The following is an 18,367-nucleotide window of genomic DNA, read 5'->3' as shown; positions in this document are numbered from 1 at the left end:
TGTCGAGAGTTAAATTACTGTGTATTGTCATACATTTCATATAATTCGAAACGGTCGGAGAAAGTGTCGTGTACAAGGAGCGCCTTACGAAAGATACCTCTCCGAGAACTTTGGCCCACGCCTTATAAGGGGACAGCGTAATGAAAAAATTCGACCCGAACTTTCGGAAATAAATTTATGTATTGAGATCAACGTATTATCCTACTTTACGATAAAAAATTTAAGGTTTACGTTACTTCTAGAACTAAGTAAACTTGAAAGTTAAATGGTGACCTCTATTTGTTACCTACGTTGTAACTTTGTTCATGTATTTTTGTTTAGAGAATTACTTGGATACACTCACAGTATATGAATGTTGTATGTCAAGATTATAAAGTAGCTAAACCCTTTATCGCAATTCAAATTCGAACTGTGAAGTTCGTAATCTCCTGCGAAGAGCTAAGCTTTGCTACAACGGTCTGCTTATCGTCCCTCAAATATTTAGTATTAGATATTTATGGGAATTGTAATTTGTTTTTTTTTTTCTTTCTTCTAGTTCGACAACACGAAAATAAGTTTTCATTTTAAATTTTTACAATAAAACGTATTTTAGCTATATTATATATTTGTTACTATATATTATAATTACGAATTACGAAGTCTATAAACTGATAATTTTCTGTTCTAAGTAAATTTTAGTAAAATATATATTTATTTTTTAATTTAGGTCAACGAAAACCCCTTTTTTCATTTGATTATCTTGAATACTTTTTTTTAAGTATTTAAACACTATCAAAATCAAGAAGGTAGAGGAGATAGAACTTTACTATTATTTACAAAGTGCTCTATCAATTGATGTTTTAATCACTTTTTTAATTCTCAGCGATGATGTACTGTCCCTAGTTTTAATAACAATTAAATAATAGCTAGGGCGTGTCGCAGCAACCTTGTGTCCGTTGCCGCGTTGCAACAGGCCTTGTGTCAAGGAAAAATTCACTTAACAGTTTCCCTGGCCCTGAATACCTTCTTATTCAGTAGATTTTCGCAAGACAATTTTCAACTATGCATTAAATGGCATCGTATTTTGACTATAAATAAATCAGGATAATCAAAAAATGCACGCCTCCACGCACGGCTCAAAAATTATTGTTTTCAGCTTATAATTAGCAACGCCCTATAGTCGCTTGTTTAGGAACTAATGATCGACCATACAACGATTATAAGTTCGATTAGTTGATTTAGTTCTTGCTGATAATCCCAGATGGCTGTGATTCATAAACATCAACATGATATTTTATTACGGTAGAAACTAAAAATATTTATATTGTAAAAAAATTAAGAATTTTTCAGCCTTCATATTCAATAGGCTTCTTAGTTAATACTTTCCTGACATAATAATACTAATTTAAAAAAAAAAAAAAAACAGTTTATTTTGTCAAGTTGTTCTCGCGTTATTTTGCTATCATCTTAATATCCTAAATGTTGACGTCAAACATTATATTTATTTAATCAACTAGCTGCCCGAACAGATTTCATTCTGTCAAAAGTTAATAGATTTTTATTTACATACATTTTTTTTTAAATTTTAATTTTGTATTAAAACCTACCGTGGGTCTCAAGGAACATACAAAAAAAGTTGCCAAATTGGTCGAACCATTTCTGAGTTATGCGCTTAGCAACATTCATTTTTATTTATAAATCGACTATTTTAAGTATAATATTATTCAAAAACAACTTCAAAATATTTTTAACTTATAGTCTGATGTGTATTTTGTACAAAAGTGTTTATTTTATACACTATTAATCCATTGTTATAAACATATGTAGGTAATAAATTAATTATATTCCGTCATTTAAGCGTCTAAATCGTTATTTATAAATAATTTTGGTTTCTAAAGAGTAAATTTAACAGCGCTTTAGAATGTAAATTTTGCTGAGTAATGAGTTATGTACATAGGATATATTATTATATCGATGTGTGTATATGTTGCAAACATAATATTTATGCAAATTTATTTAAGCGTAGGATTCCGTTTCCGGCACTAGAACTGTCAATACCATTGTGATAATATCCGATAAAATAAGTGAAATAAATGTAGTTCGAACACTCTCTGGATACTGGATTCGAGTCAAGGGATCAGCAGAAACACTGTAAAGTACGTAGTAACGATCAACTTTACGTAATTACTGGAATTTGCCGCATAAATAGAAGTACAAGTTTGTTAATATTTAACTGAGAGTAGAACTTAAAATTGTTGTTCCAAGCGGATTGACAGCAACGTCAACAGAACTGACAACGGACGTTACAGACAGTGTTGCCATTCTGAATAAAATAATTTCCACCATTATTTACGTTCCTTTACACGCATACTAACAACGGAAAGTGTCAACGTCAAGTGTTGCTAGTAAGTAATATTGAATTCCCCAGATAATAAATACGTTCCGTTACACATAAAAATGGAAGGTCAATTTCAAATTTTATTTGATAAAATGAAAATAGAAATGCAAAACCAAACAAAAGAGGTAACCGATACGATAATGGAAAAAATTGATGAAAAATTAAAACCGATTTTGGAGGAAAATAAAATATTAAAAAATAAAATAGAAAACTTGGAAAAAAAGGTAGAATATCTAAAAAGAGACAAAAAAAGTAACAATATAATAATACATGGATTGAATGAGGATGAGAAATCTATACCGGATTTACTTAATAAAGTTAAAAAACATTTTTTGGATGAACTTAACCTTAAATTAGAAGATTGGGAAGTAAATAAAATTTATCGCATTGGAAAATCAAATAATAATAACAAGCCCAGACCCACGGTCCTTGTATTGGTTTGTGGGTGGAAGAAAAGTGAAATCATGAGAAATAAAAAGAAACTTAGGGAACTGTATATAACTGAAGACTACTCAAAAGAGACTTTAGAAAAAAGGAAGGCACTGCAATCTAAGGTAGCAGAAGAGCGGAAGAAAGGGAATTTTGCTTTCATTAAATATGATAAACTCGTGGTCAAGAAAAACCCAAACACGAACGATAAACGGAAGCGACAAACATCAAACTCCCCAAAAGAAGACGCTCAACCAAGAAAACAACAAACATTAAATTCATCGGAATCAAATAGGAAAAATGCGTTTGATATGATGAGGATGCGTTCTAACTCCTTTTCGACCTCCTTTAGTACAACCAAACAATAGCAATCATACACCGGCAATCGGAAATATCAATTAACTAGCAAGATAAAAAACAAGGAAACGAACCCTCCCCCAAGCCGACTGGTCCTCGTGGGGGAAAAAGACCACGACCCTCTAAATATAAACAAACCCACATCGGATCTTTACATAGCTACTTTTAATGTTAGATCACTACGAACCACTGAGAAACGTCTTGAATTTGAATTAGCCCTGGCAGAAATAAAATGGGATATTATTGGAATTAGTGAAATGAGAAGAAATGGAGAAGGGATAACTGATTATGGGAACTACATCTTACATTACAAAGGTGAAACTCTAGGGCAACATGGAGTGGGATTTTTAATTAAAAAGAATCTTGCACATAGAATAGAAGAAATAAGAGGAATATCCGAAAGAATAACAATACTAAATATAACTTTACCTTTATATAAAGAAGAAAAGTGGTCAATTATCCAGGCATACTCACCAACTGAATCGGATAAAAAGGAAGACATATCCAAAATTAATAAATTTTACGAAGATCTTAGGATGTCTATGCATAATTGCAACAAAAATATTATTGTAATGGGCGACTTCAATGCACAAATAGGAATATGTAGCAATAGTGGAGAAGAATATACAGTGGGAAAGTATGGACAGGGTAAAAGAAGCAACAATGGATCCAGACTAGTCACCTTTGCTTTAGAAAATAAACTTAAGATCTTAAACAGTTTTTATAAGAAAAAAGAAACAAAAAAGTGGACATGGATGTCCCCAAATGGAATTTACAAGAACGAAATTGATTTTATCATGTCTAATAATGCAAAATATATCAAAGATGTTTCCATCATACACAACTTAAATTTTAATTCGGATCATAAAATGGTTCGTGCTAAACTAACAGGAACGAAAATAAAGACTAAAAGACAATTTCGCACAGACAACTCATCCATTTTATGTACCGGCAATATCACTCAACTTATAAGTAACTTGCAGAAAGAAATAAATAAAAAGTCAATATACCAACTACCAATCCAGGAACAATACGCGAAACTTATAAGCCTATTGAAAACAGAAACCAAAAAAGTAAATACAGATAGCAAAAAAGTGATATCGGATGAAACATACCAACTATTAAAAGAAAGGAAAGAATTATTACAAAAGAAAGAAAAGAAAAATTACCGTCCCAGAATATCAGAACTCAGTAAAAAAATTAATGTAAATATCAGAAAAGACAAGAAAATTAAAAGACAAAATACACTAAAGAAACATATTGAAAAAACAGGTGGAATTAAAAAGGCAATAAAGGAATTAAATAGTAAAAAAGAATGGATGTTAAAAGTGAAGACAATGGATAATAATTATACAAATAAAAGAACAGAAATAGTTAAAGTAGCAACCGAATATTATCGAAATCTTTACCGAAGCAAAAACCCAAAAAGAATAACAAATAAAATAAATACTGAATCGATCCCTGAAATATTGAAAGAAGAAACAATAAGAGCAATTAACACGCAAAAGAGAGACAAGACACCGGGTGCTGATCAAGTAACAAATGAGTTATTAAAATCTACTACACCAGTAATTGCTCCTATATTAACACACATATTTAACAACATTATAGATACCGAAATTATACCTGAAGACTGGACTAAATCAACAATAATATTATTGCATAAAAAAGGCGACAAAGCAGATATAGGGAACTATAGACCTATTAGTTTGATGTCCAATGTATATAAAGTATTTTCAAAAATAATCCTATCTCGAATCACTTGTACACTCGATGAAAATCAACCAAAAGAACAGGCTGGTTTCCGCAGTAAATATTCAACAATAGATCATATACATGTTCTAAGGCAAATCCTACAAAAGTACAACGAATACAACAAAACATATTACCTGGGATTTGTTGATTACAATAAAGCATTCGACTCCTTAGAGCATGATTACATCTGGGAAGCACTGCGTATACAGGGGATACAGGGCAAGTACATAAAATTACTCCAGAACATATATTCTAAAAGCACAGCTCGAGTTAGACTAGAAACTACAGGAGAAGAATTTCCTATAGAGAGAGGGGTTCGTCAAGGGGATCCGATTTCACCCAAGTTGTTTTCAGCGGCGCTAGAGATTATATTCAGAAATCTGCAATGGGACCACGAAGGACTGGATATAAATGGTGTAAAGTTAAATCACTTACGGTTTGCAGACGACATAATTTTATTTTCAGAATGCCCAAAACAACTTGAGCAAATGCTACAACAACTGTCAGATCAAAGCGCGATAGCAGGGCTTACAATAAACACAGCGAAAACAAAAATTATGACGAACACCTCACAGTCATATAACATCAGAGTCAATGCACAGGAAATAGAATACGTGGAAGAGTACGTATATCTAGGACAACTCGTAGCCGCAAGAGATACTATGCATAAGGAAATAGATAGAAGAATAGCTAACACATGGAAAAGATACTGGTCCCTTAGTGAAATAATGAAAAATGAAGACATGCCGCTTAAAGAGAAGAGAAAAGTATATAATATCTGCATTTTACCATGCTTAACATATGGTTGCCAAACATGGGCATTAACAGAAAAATTAATGAACAAAGTAAACGTATGTCAAAACGGAATAGAGAGAAGTGTAATTGGGGTAAAAAGATTAGATAAAATAACATTAGAAGAAATAAAAAATATTACTAAATTTAAGGAGGCAAAAAAGACATGCAAGACTTTAAAATGGAGATGGACGGGACATATGATAAGAGATACAAACGAGAAATGGACAAAAATGATAACGGAGTGGTATCCTAGGAATGGAAAAAGAAATAAAGGGCGACAAATGAAACGTTGGGAAGATGACCTGAAGAAGGTGGCTGGTCCAGTGTGGATGAGAATAGCGAGAGACAGATCAATGTGGAAAAAATTAGAGGAGGCCTATGTCGAAGGACAAGCTGTTTGAAACCGATTGTCAATAACAAACTAATATAAATTTTTTAATTTTTCTATAAATTGTGGAACAGTAATAAAGGCTTATTTTATTTTATTTTATTTTATTTTTATTTTTATTTAAGCGTAGAGCCGAATATGAATGGATTTAATAATATTTAATCAAAGGACGTGTTATTTGAGAGTGTTAACCCATACAATATAATATATTTTTAATAGAAACTTTCCTAGTAAAAACATAATAATATTACATCAAATATTTGAAACTAATAATTTGAATTTATAACGATATAATGACAGTAACATAAAATCTGATGTACAAAGTACATATAATTAATGAGCAGATTATTCAAATGCTATAGAAACATTGTATATAATACGGGTACTTGCATAACGTGGTAGTGAAGCGTGCGCATGTTGGTGTACGTGTCAAGGATGCGTCAACTTCGGTTTATTATAATGTTAATATGTCAGACGTATATTTATTTAAAGATAATTAAAGGCATTTTTTTTATAAATAACGGCTCACCTGATGGTTAGCAATTACCGTAACTTATAGACGCCTGCAATACCAGAAGCATGCAAGCGCGTTGCCAACCCAACCCCTAATTCCCTCTACGACTCTACTAGCTTTGGTCACCTTACTCACCACATGAACACAACACTGCTTGCGAGTTGTATTATTTAGCTATAATCTTTTGTAAGGTCGAGGTTCTTCTCTAGTCGGGCTAATCCAGATTTTGACCAGGATATTTCCTGCTGTGCTCTACCTTAGTAAATATTAAGCATAAAATATTATTTGGATGAGATTAAAAATTGTTTATTTATTTATTCAAAAAATTTAAAGAATAGTAGTTTTTTCAGTCTTAATATTAGGTAGCTTAAGCTTCTGCTTGAGTAAAATTATTTTATAATAATTGTTAAGCTAATATAGATCTTAAGCGTGAAAAAATCATATTTTCTTTCATTGTTGGGTCATCCTATTAGTTTTTTAGGGTTCCGCACCTAAAAAAGAAAAAAAAGGGAACCCTTATAGGACCACTTTTTGTCCGTCTGTCAAGACCTTTTTTCTCAGCAACGCGTGGAGGTTTCAAGCTAAAATTCATATCGAGTATTGAGGTCTACTGTCCTTTGGAGCTGTGAAAAAATCAAACTTCTAAGCCAACAAAATCAAAAGATACAGCCGTTTATGCGGCAAATTTTCGACACTCGCAAGGGAATCAAAACCTACAAGGTACTTTCTATGAACTCAGAATCTTGAAATTTGGTACGAAGCAACGTCTTACAGCACATACTCGTATAAAGAAAAAATTGCGAAAAGCATAAATTTTTTGTTACGTCATACAACAAAAATATTTTTAATAATTTTGTTTGTACGGAACCCTCAGTGCGTGAGTCCGACTAGCACTTGGCCGTTTTTTTGTTTGGATTCAGTCAGCATTAATTATTTTTTTATAGTGGAAAAATTTACCAGTTATTCAACATAAATATCATCAAATTATTATTCTCTAATGTATCACAAAAACAGACACAATTGCACTATTAATGCACTTTAATACCCTTCTTTAATACTTTTCATAATGCGCCTAACGCACCAATCCAAACAATCGACTATACCTATTATTAAAAATTTGAAACTAGAAATCTGAGCCATACTTGCATTCACTGTTAAAACAGTTTTCAAAAGATAATTTCACGCTTGGAGCCGATGAATTATAGCCGCTTATGTCATGTAACTTTTTCCTTTAAACTTATATAAAGAGTAAACTAAACAGATAACCCAGTAACAGTTAAGGCGCTACCCCGACCAAATAACCTTGAGCATTCGTTCCCTCTTTGCCGCACCCCACCTCTACAATACTTCGTAAAACACTACTAGCGCTATTTGGTAAACAACTTACGAATACGCGTAAAAAATATAGATCATGGAGTCCGTAGACATGGCATTCATTAAAAAAAATTTTTTTAAAGAAAGAAAGAAATGTTAATTGGTGAGTAAATTAATTTTGGTAATGAATTCAGTGACAACACCTACGTTAATAAATAAATAAATAAATAAATAAATAAATAAATATATATATATATATATATATATATGTACTACAAATATATTTTATTTAATATTAATATATTTGCTGTGTACAATAAAAAGTAAATTAATTTTATTTAATTGGTGCATAAATAATTTTGGTAATGAATTCAGTCACTACACTTACGTTCATAATGAATACTTACAACTTTTATTCTAATACTAGCGACTCGCCCCGGCGTCGCACGGGTGCAATGCTGATACTAAATATAAAATATATATAGATGAAAAGATACTAATATATAAAAAATATATTGTATTACATTATAATGTATATATTATATATTAGTACATTATTATATTACCGTTGCGTAGGTTTAAAGATCTTAGCATACAGACTGCGGAAAGCGACTTTGTTTTATACTATGTAGTGAAGTATAAGTATTCATGATACTCGTTTGGTGTTGACTTTTTGGATTGAAGGCGAGTTATCTATAATAATAATAATAATAATATACTTTATTGCACATGTAAATAAAGAACAAAATTTACATTAAGCAATTATAGTAATAAATTGTTCAACCAGGCGATCTTATTGCTAATAATTGTATTTGCTCGCAAACGAAAATTCAATTACATCAACAAGTAATACAACGTAGATCGACGAAAAAATAGTCAAGTAACTACGCGTTATCAAAGATTACTCAAAAAGTAGTTATTAGATCTCGATAAAATTTAAATATGATAATATTAAATGTCATGATAAACATCAGCTTTCGATTAAATAAAAAATTATCAAAATCGGTACACCCAGTAAAAAGTTATGCGGATTTTCGAGAGTTTCCCTCGATTTATCTGGGATCCCATCATCAAATCCTGGTTTCCTTATCATGGTACAAAACTAGGGATATCTCCTTTTCAACAAAAAAAGAATAATCAAAATCAGTACATCCAGTAGAAAGTTATGCGTTATAATATAACGTAGGTCGACGAAAAAAGCGTCAAGTAAAAACGCATTATTAGATCTAACTCGAAAAGTAGTTGTTAGATCTCAAATAAATTTAAATGGGACCAAATGACACACACCACTTTTCGACTAAATTTTTTTTTGTCGAAATCGGTCCACCCAGTTAAAAGTTCTGATGTCCACATACATAAAAAATACAGTCGAATTGAGAACCTCCTCCTTTTTTGGAAGTCGGTTAAAACAAAATACAATCGAATTGGGAATCTCCTCCTTTTTTGGAAGTCGGTTAAAAAGCAATCTATCTTTATTATTCAGACAGTGTAAGTAGAAAAATATTTTATTTTAACAAACAACTTTTTTTTATTTAAAACAAAGTAAATTTTATTTTATAAACTTCAACAATAAATGCTAACAAGATGCTAATAAATTTATTATTGCTAATTGATATTGTGTATTGAGCGTGCGCTAGCCGACACGGTGACAAACAACACAAGCTTCTCCCTCCAAACCTTGCGGCAGACTGAATTCCGATACCCTGTGCTTGAGTTACAGTAGTGAATACGCCCAGATTTTAGAAAAAAATCTATAAAAATTCAAATTTGGGTCTTTTGAAAAAAAAAATTCTTACGTATTGTTTAGTATTAAATTGTCAATCCATTGGTGTCGGTTGCAAAATAAAATAATGTTTACTTTACGAGGAGATGCATATTATCAATCACTATTTCTCATTTTTGTGGTATCGTTGTAAGGAGATTATTTAACATCTATTCCTTCAAAAAAAAAAAAAAAATCTACCATTGTATAATTAAAATTATGCAGAATTTAACTGTGTTTTTATTAGTTTGATTCTTCTTTCCATTAACAAGTAGATAGCTCCAAAAAAGTGCACAAAAAACGGCTAGCGCGGCGTTTTGGTCAGGGAGGCGCCTTAAGGTAAAAGAAGCCAGTAGTGTTGACGTCATTAACAAAATAACTTGAAATGGTAGAATTTTTTATCGAGTCGGAGTGACAGCCAAATTTTAAAGAGTAATCATGTAAAAACGGTCCTCATAATAATATCTACGGTTAATTTTTCTTTTTACAAATAGTTACATTTCATTCAAATATGTTTTTAAATTTGCTTATGATATAGGTATGATTAAAAATACATCATTAAATATTTTAAGTTCTTTAACTTTTCTTTAATGTGAGATCTTTATAGTTCTTAAAAAGTTCTGCTAATAGTGATATATAGGTAAGGATTGGTCTTACGATGAAGAATCGGAACTGCATTACAGGCTAGGGTTTCTATTACGTATCTACTAAACTGTAACTATATATGTCGACATTGTGAACTTCAATAAATCCTTAATAACGAACTGTCCGTTCGTAAAGACTTCCTTGTAAAACCAGCTACAAATACGTGTCACAGTAAATCTAACAAAGAAGGTAAACAAATGGCAATAATTAATGTGTACGTTACAATAGCGAACCAAATGCGGTGTATTATGCGTATCAATCGAAGTTGTTACGTTATGAGTAATAGCTAATGTTTATGTATAGTGATACTGCTTGTCCATTAGGTCGGTTTATGTGCCCGCGCCGGTAGCCGAGGGCCTTGACAGCAATGCGCACGCGCCGTAGCGTGTCAAGGGAGCGCTGCTTTCGCCGCCACGCCTGCATCAGGCCTACATTCAGTATGAGGGTAAAACCTAGATAACACTTTAATCTCGCCCTAAACATTTTCGCACACGAAGTTATCGGATTTAAATAAAATCGTACTCGGTATATACGTAATCTTGAGAAATAATCGTAAAATTCCGCCACTTGAAATTTCATTACGACAAAAAGGAGAAAAGTTTAAACGAGGAAATAAAACTTTGACAATGCCGAGTAGAAATTAGGGCATTGAATGTTTGGCTTAACACTGGCACACAATAGGTTTTAACAATATTCTGAAGGCAAAAATAATTTAAACGTGACCTTCCTATCAGGGAATTGTGTAGGCTTTTAAGTTCGAACGTGTCGTATGAATTACCTGTAAGTGGATACAGCGTGCATCGCTACGTAACGTGATTTGATGCAAAAAGATTTTACCTTGTACACGGTGTTTTGTTTATAGTTAATAGGCGCCTACTTACGTATTGTATAATAAATTATCATTTAATAATGTTTCTGCAATACTCGCAGACAACGAATAAGCCAGTCCTTGGCGACGTGTATTAAAGATAAACACGAAATGAAGTTATTAAATATTTTATTCAAGAAAAAATTGTAAGCAACAGTCGTATTATTTTATAAATGATCAAGTATTACGGTTTGATCCAAATCTTCTTCACTCTGCAAAGTAAAAGGAAAAACACGACCCATCTTTTCTACCTTAAAATGTCGTTCTAAGAATAAAAGATTTCGCTCTTCTAAATGTTAAAACGATATTTTTTACGGTAAAATTCCGTAATGTATATCTAATGAGGAAGAAATGATTTAATCAAAGAATTATTCATCTACATAAATAAATAAATCATGTTCGTTTGTAATTTAAAAACTCGGGTGAAATGTAAGATGTACGTGTACCACCCGCTGAGATAATATGTTCACTACTCAATCTTTGCTCGACGTCGTCTGGCGTATTTATAGCAGATTACTGTTAAAAGAATTTCAATTTTAATTAAGATCCTTTTTATAATAGAATTTTGTTTTTAGAAAATAAGAATTCGTAGTAATTTTTTTTAAATTTAAGTACGTACCACGATCGTTTTTTTTAATATTAGACTAATAATAGATTTGTCATTCTTTTTGAGCAATAATAAATTTAATAAAATATATAGAATGACACTTAAATATGATATACTTAGTACCTAAAGGGAAAAGTTGAAAACATATTACGAAGTAGTTTTAACATTAAAACCGTTAGGAATGTTATACAAATATCGCAAGTTGTACGCGTTACAAATAGAATTAGATACAAAGTAAGCGTAAAAACGAATGCGTATTGATATATTCGCGTGATCACAGTAGATGGGGAAAAGAAATAAGCAATCCAATGAATCCTCTGAATTTCTTGCGGCCTGGCGAGTCGAGGCAACGAAGGGTGCCGCCGTTTTGAATAATTCATACTCGTGCATCTCAGCCGATTGTTGTCGTAAAATGCGAGAATAGCATCCTATCAAAGAAACTAGCCTACTAAGAGCAACCATTTAAGTGCGCCTTAATGATTGACATTTTTACAGACATCTTATTGCTTTTACAGACTGATTAAACATTTGATATGATATATTTTAAGACTTCGATTTTTATATCTATAATTTTTATAAACAGGACTGGTCAAAATAGGACATACAACTTTAATATTCCATCGTAAAATATTTTATACGTCTGACGCGCCGGTTCAATTTGCTAATGAAGAAAGTGAGTACTACATGTTTGTTTTATATTATCATAGGTTTAATTTGTGCCTTTTTTGTAAGATATATGTTGTTTGATTAGAACTGTAAACTAATTTTATTTTTGTTTTCATAGATAATTTCATCCAATACCTATTTTCCTTACCTATATATCTATATAAACTATAAATCTTGTTATATTTTTTTTTACGAATAAACACGAACCAGAATGCTTGAATTACGAGATATCCATTCGATTTTTTAAAGATATTAAATATTAAAATGCACAATACCCAATACCACATACCATGCACTTGAATATATATTAAATGAAGAAGTTGAACTAAAACACTAATCGTCTTAACTCGAATTTAAAAATTACTATTTATTTATATATTAAAGTATTCTGCTTTTATATATTATATTACTGGTATTATTGAGTTAGATAGATATAAATTTTCAAGTTTCACAGTTGACGTCGTCGACGTAAAGCTTGAGGTTGCTGAGAACAGGAAGTGACTGAGTGAATATTTGTTGAGTATCGTAACATCTTTAACTCTACAAACAAAACTTATATCTACTTGTATTCGTCGCTTTGGGGTTCTTTTCCAAAAGTATACCAATGGGATCTTATCACTAATATTCCGATGTCTCCTATTTTTGACCTTAGAGTATTGAAATTGTAATAGGTTGAAACTTTGACAAAATGTTTATTACTACGACAGCTATAAAATAAAAAAGGTATTTACAACGAATATTTTTTTAAACATTTATAACTAACTCTACCTTAAAAGTAGTAAATATTATAAGTATTTTTGATTTTCAATTTCGTTAAAGTATTTTTGATTTTTTTTTTGTTGCAGAAAAAGCGGAAAAACAATTTATTTTTATTCAATTCATATCAAACTCATAATAAACATTTAACGTTTTAATTTTTACCTATTAGAATTCGTTACAATTCGATATACCCAAGTATTAACGAAGTTCGTGACTTCGAATACAGGGATGATATAAAAGATGTCTACATAAATTAATGTCTTATAACAAGTATCGGAGGTCAAGTTACAAGGGTTAAGCACAATAAACAAGTAAAGTATGGTAGAAAACTTTCGGTTTCTAGTATAAGCTTCGTCACCGTAAAGTTTTAATTAAAATTAAGTTCTGAGGTTTTTGGGCCAACCAAAAACAAAGAAGACAAAAGAGGAAACTTTTTTGGCTTCAATTCGGTCGTGATAAGGTTAACTTAAGAGTGATGTTCGCGTTAGTTTTACGACGAAAATTATCGCACATTAGCACATATGTTAGTCTCTTATTTCCAAATGGTCTGGTCAAATAGATAGCAATTTTTTACATGTAATTTTAAATTCTAATAACAGACGAAAAATAAAATGATAGAAAAAACTACGAAACCGATCATTCTTTTTATTGGATAAAATGCATGTATAAATACGAGGAAGATCCCGTTTAAGTAAAAGTTATCCCTAAGGGCACGAAAATAGAGGAAAGATTGATTATTCAAAAACTTCGGTGGGTTTTATCCTTTCCCTTACCTGTTAATCGATTCTACCACGGATACTGTATTTTTTTAACACATTTGTGTTTGACTTAAATTATTTAGAACGAATTACTTTTAACTTTAATGAATATACTCATAGTTTTATTTTTAATTAGCAACCACAAATCCTGTCACATCTAATGAAAATTCATAATAATAAAGTAAGTCCTCAGTGCCTAACAACTGCAACCTCTTTTTCGGGATTCTGAACAAACAGTGTTAGGAATATCATCAAGAGTCTATTTCATAGAAAGCGCAGCTAATCGTATGTTCTTAAATAGAAAAAAAAAAAACAATTAAAAGGCAAAACATATTGTATACTTAAACATAAAACCGCAAAATAAAATTAACCAATTTAATCTTCACCAATTAAACCTCCAATGTTATGTATATAAGTAATTAAGAGTTAAGGAATGTTGTTTCATCGCTGGAAATTTCACGAAACTTTATTTATTTTCACATTTCTTAATAGTCCTTTCTATTTACAATAAAGGCGCTATCGTGAATGGATTTATTTACATCGGTCCAGTAACTTTGTGAAATTAGTATGTACGATCAAACTGACAAAGTTCATTAGTTTACAATAATGCAGTCTAAACGAGTCCTACTTTGAAATACTTCATGTTTCGTTCATAAGAAACAAAATAATAAAAAATTGTTTAAAGTCAGTACACGTAAAAAAAATCCGTAGAATTTATAAAAGGTATACTTTTAGGTTTTTAAAGAATGCACAAAATACCAACAAAACAAGTTGTTACTTTCTTCCGAAATAGGTAATAATTAAGATAGTTCAAAACGGGTTAACTGGCGTTAAAATAGTTTTCTTTCTACACCGGATAAAGGTAACGTTGCTCCTGTTGAATTCCCAAGTATCAAAGTAAAGAGCAACAAAGCAAAAGATCGTCTGGTAGAAGCGCTGGCGAAAGAAAAGAAAAACGACCACTCGATTGTTTCATTTGTTTTTCTGTGGAAGGATCGCTCGCCGATGCAGTCGGAACTGGAAACCGGTATGATAGTAGCGGGGCGTTGAGACGTTTGCGAGTGTCGGCCATAATGCTTCTATGTATATTACAAAGTTATTTACTTAGATCAATTACGTTTAAATTTATTATATATTTTGCGGTTTAAACATACCTGTTGAGTTTATACGATCAATAAACATAACTTTATATTATTTATATTTACATCGACATAGGTTTGTCACTCTTTTAAAATTGTATTTGCGATGCAAATGAAGTAGAATATTGAAATATGGTATAACGACAACATTAGTGAACTAAGCAAAATTGATGCCACGTTTAATCTGGGTGCGTGCAGACATAAAACATACAGGGCTGTTATATGAACAAAAACTTATAAATAATAGAGATCAACAATGGGCAAAAGATAAATGTGTGGCATATATGTGCCTAAGGGCTGCGAGTGGGGTCATTGACACTCACCCCGACCCACAGTGGGGCTCTGATAGAGGACGTGAGTCACTCCTGGGGTTACCAGCTGCTGTCGGCTAAAACTACCCTTGATGTAATGCCAGCGCGTGTATATGTTTATATAAAATTTTAAACTATTCTAATCAATATAAAAAAAGATTGAAATAGATTTAATAATAATCAGCATCGTGTGCGGTCAGATTTAAAGTAAGTGGCACGTTTTTTTTTGCTGACTATAATAGATATCCTTCTCCGAAACTAATATAAAAAAGTGGGATATTCTTCAATAATATTATTGTTAATAATTGGCTTAATTACAGTACTAAACTAAATATACAATAAAAAAATAAAAAAATAATAAAGGAGATATACATAATCAAATTATGATGAAGACTTAAAAATTGTCGCAATATAAATAGCAGCAGTGCGAATTTATATATGTATAAAAAAAAATAGGTATCCCAGTAATATTACGTAGTATTTTTTTTTCATTGATTGAACTGAACTGCATTGCACTGTCTCAAGAAACTGTTATAAATATTTACCTCTGCAGATACAAAACAAGTCTCATGATAGTAGTAGTAGGTACATTTTACTTGTGTGGTATACAGATGGATAAACTTATTATTCGGATATGCACGGTCTATATATGAATGTACGTAACAGCGATTGTGATGTAGGGAGTGAAAGCGGCAACATATGCCGACCTCATTCGCTTTGAAGTGTCGAACTGTCGCCATATGGTACAATCAGAATTTATCTGATACTAGGTTGGCCGAACTAATCAATATGCAAAATTATTTAAAAATAATCTTATATTTATTTAATTCAAATAAATTACAAATAGCATGGAATGACACAACAGTTATAAGTAGTCAGGAGGATGCTGTGTTTAAAGGGCGAGGAACTATAACAATCGGCCTTCACCTAGGGCTGGCTGGGCATCGATCCTACGCTAGTAGTTGTTTGACGAGTGTATTTATAGATAATGTTCGCGACTGTTAAAAGTACTCACTTCATGTGTGTATATGCAATATGAAAATAGTGTATGGTTATAAGTACAGTGCACTTTAATTATTTTTAATAATGGAAAAATGCGAAGTCTATCATTGTGTAGTGTGCGTTTCGTGACTCACGTCGTTAACTAACGAACTTCGAAGGCGGAAGCTAAGTTACAAGTGACGTAATGTGTATTGTAGTTATTCATTAAACAAGATCGACGTGAGAATAATTGCCTCAAGGAAGTCAAGGAGAAGCCGAGCATTTGCAGTTATTAGTATTAGTTGTTACGTTCCCATGAAAATAAGTTGTTGTGTCTCGAGGCGTCAATAACCTCGGCAGTACGGATCGTGGAGGTTGCAATAAATACAACATCGACGGCGCTGGCCTGGTCAAGAGCCTTTCAAGGCCGGGAGGCGAGGCGGGGAGCGCCCCACATCTGTGCCTGGGTCATTATAGCCCTACCGCCTACATTCCACTAGTTTATTTTTTATTTTTCTGCATGTGAAAGTCACAGTTTTATAGTAATCAAGATGAAAGAAATACGTATTCCGTTGATTCCGTTTCCACAAACTTTTTTAATCCTTGACAGTTCCATTATGTGAATAAATGTCAAAACTTTCGAACTCAATTCGAAATAAGAAAAAATCTAAGAGTTTTTAACCTTGAAAGATCTTGAGCGAAAATCACGGTCACTAATTTAGTTAAGACTACATGTGCTCGGGTCGCTGATTTCGTAACTTAGTTTGTCAAGGTTGAACATAATAGTTCTGTTCTTCAAATATTATCGTATTCAACTGGAAACTTATTATAAAACTACTTGCAAAATCCTTGGGAGGAATAATAGCCTATAAGCATCGTTTCCTTAAGTATTTCCGCAAATAAAGATAAAAACTGCTACAATGCCGTCTCTACCATTCCTACTGCAAACATTCAAACACCGAGACACGACACAAGCACTTCGAGCATATGTTCGTCTGGCTGTTAAAGCGCGTTGAAAAGAGACGGGCATATGTCATTCTTAGCGAGGATTCAACAAAGGATTTGGTCGGTCGTGACAGGAAGCATGATGCGGTGAACTCACCGCAGGTCGAGGAAACGGGCGGCCTTTGTTCTCCTTTCACAGGACATATCGTCTGTTGTTTGTATCACTACGCCACTACGATGACACTTCACCAGCTAGGCGCAGACACCATGCTCGCGGTCGGCGCGCGTGCGTCCGCGCTACTTGGACACTACCACCGGCGGCGAGAGAACGCGCGCACTGAGTGCCAGTTCGGCGGAGTGCCAGCTACCTGCGCGAGTGGACGTTTCCGCGGCGAGGTGAAGCGGAGGTGCGCATCGCGGCGCACGAGTAGGTACGCGACCGCACGCCGTGCCATTGTCAGGAAAAGTGGTGGGGTTCACTTTCCTTTACTTAAATCATTGATTATTATTGAACTTTGTACGCCTGTTCTAAAACTGACTTGATGAGACTAAAATATTTAGGATCATTCAAGATACCCATGATTCGGATCTTTTACAGGAAGATCTCAATAGTTTCGTTGATTATTGCTATAATAATAATATCTTCCTTAACATAAATAAGTGCTTTGCAATAACATACACTCGTAAAAAAATGCCATCCATAAAAATTATAAGTTATGCGAAAATGTTTTGTCAAAAGTTAATGAAATCCGGGATCTTGGCGTTATTTTTCATATTGAAAATATTTTAAATAAGGCATATCAATTTTTAGGTTTCATTTTGCGTGTAGGTAAACCATTTAAAAGTGCTTTCACCTATAAGATTCTATATAATAGCTATGTCCGTAGTTGTTTAGAATTTGCCAGCTGCATCTGGAATCCTTATCAAAAAGTACATGTAGAGAAAATAGAAAGATTGTAAAGAAAATTTCTTAAGTCATTAGAGTATAGAGTTGGCA

At 32.4% G+C, this 18,367-nt stretch overlaps 1 protein-coding gene across 1 annotated transcript; it reads left to right on the top strand.

Annotated features, from left to right (window-relative positions):
* Positions 1-1,984: 1,984 nt before the first annotated feature.
* LOC123660482 lies at positions 1,985-3,655 on the top strand. The gene has a single exon (XM_045595551.1). The coding sequence runs from the start codon at positions 2,437-2,439 to the stop codon at positions 3,172-3,174; it is 738 nt and encodes a 245-aa protein (XP_045451507.1). The 5' UTR covers positions 1,985-2,436; the 3' UTR covers positions 3,175-3,655.
* Positions 3,656-18,367: the final 14,712 nt, after the last annotated feature.

The sequence above is a fragment of the Melitaea cinxia genome, chromosome 15 (genome assembly GCF_905220565.1).
Source record: "Melitaea cinxia chromosome 15, ilMelCinx1.1, whole genome shotgun sequence".
In the NCBI taxonomy this organism is placed as follows: domain Eukaryota; kingdom Metazoa; phylum Arthropoda; class Insecta; order Lepidoptera; family Nymphalidae; genus Melitaea; species Melitaea cinxia.
The sequence above is the reverse complement of the archived record's forward strand: the minus strand, read 5'-3'. Positions and strand labels throughout refer to the sequence as shown.

Coding starts and splice junctions, on each gene's coding strand:
- LOC123660482 (XM_045595551.1), top strand. CDS start 2,437: ATGGAAGGTCAATTTCAAATTTTATTTGATAAAATGAAAATAGAAATG.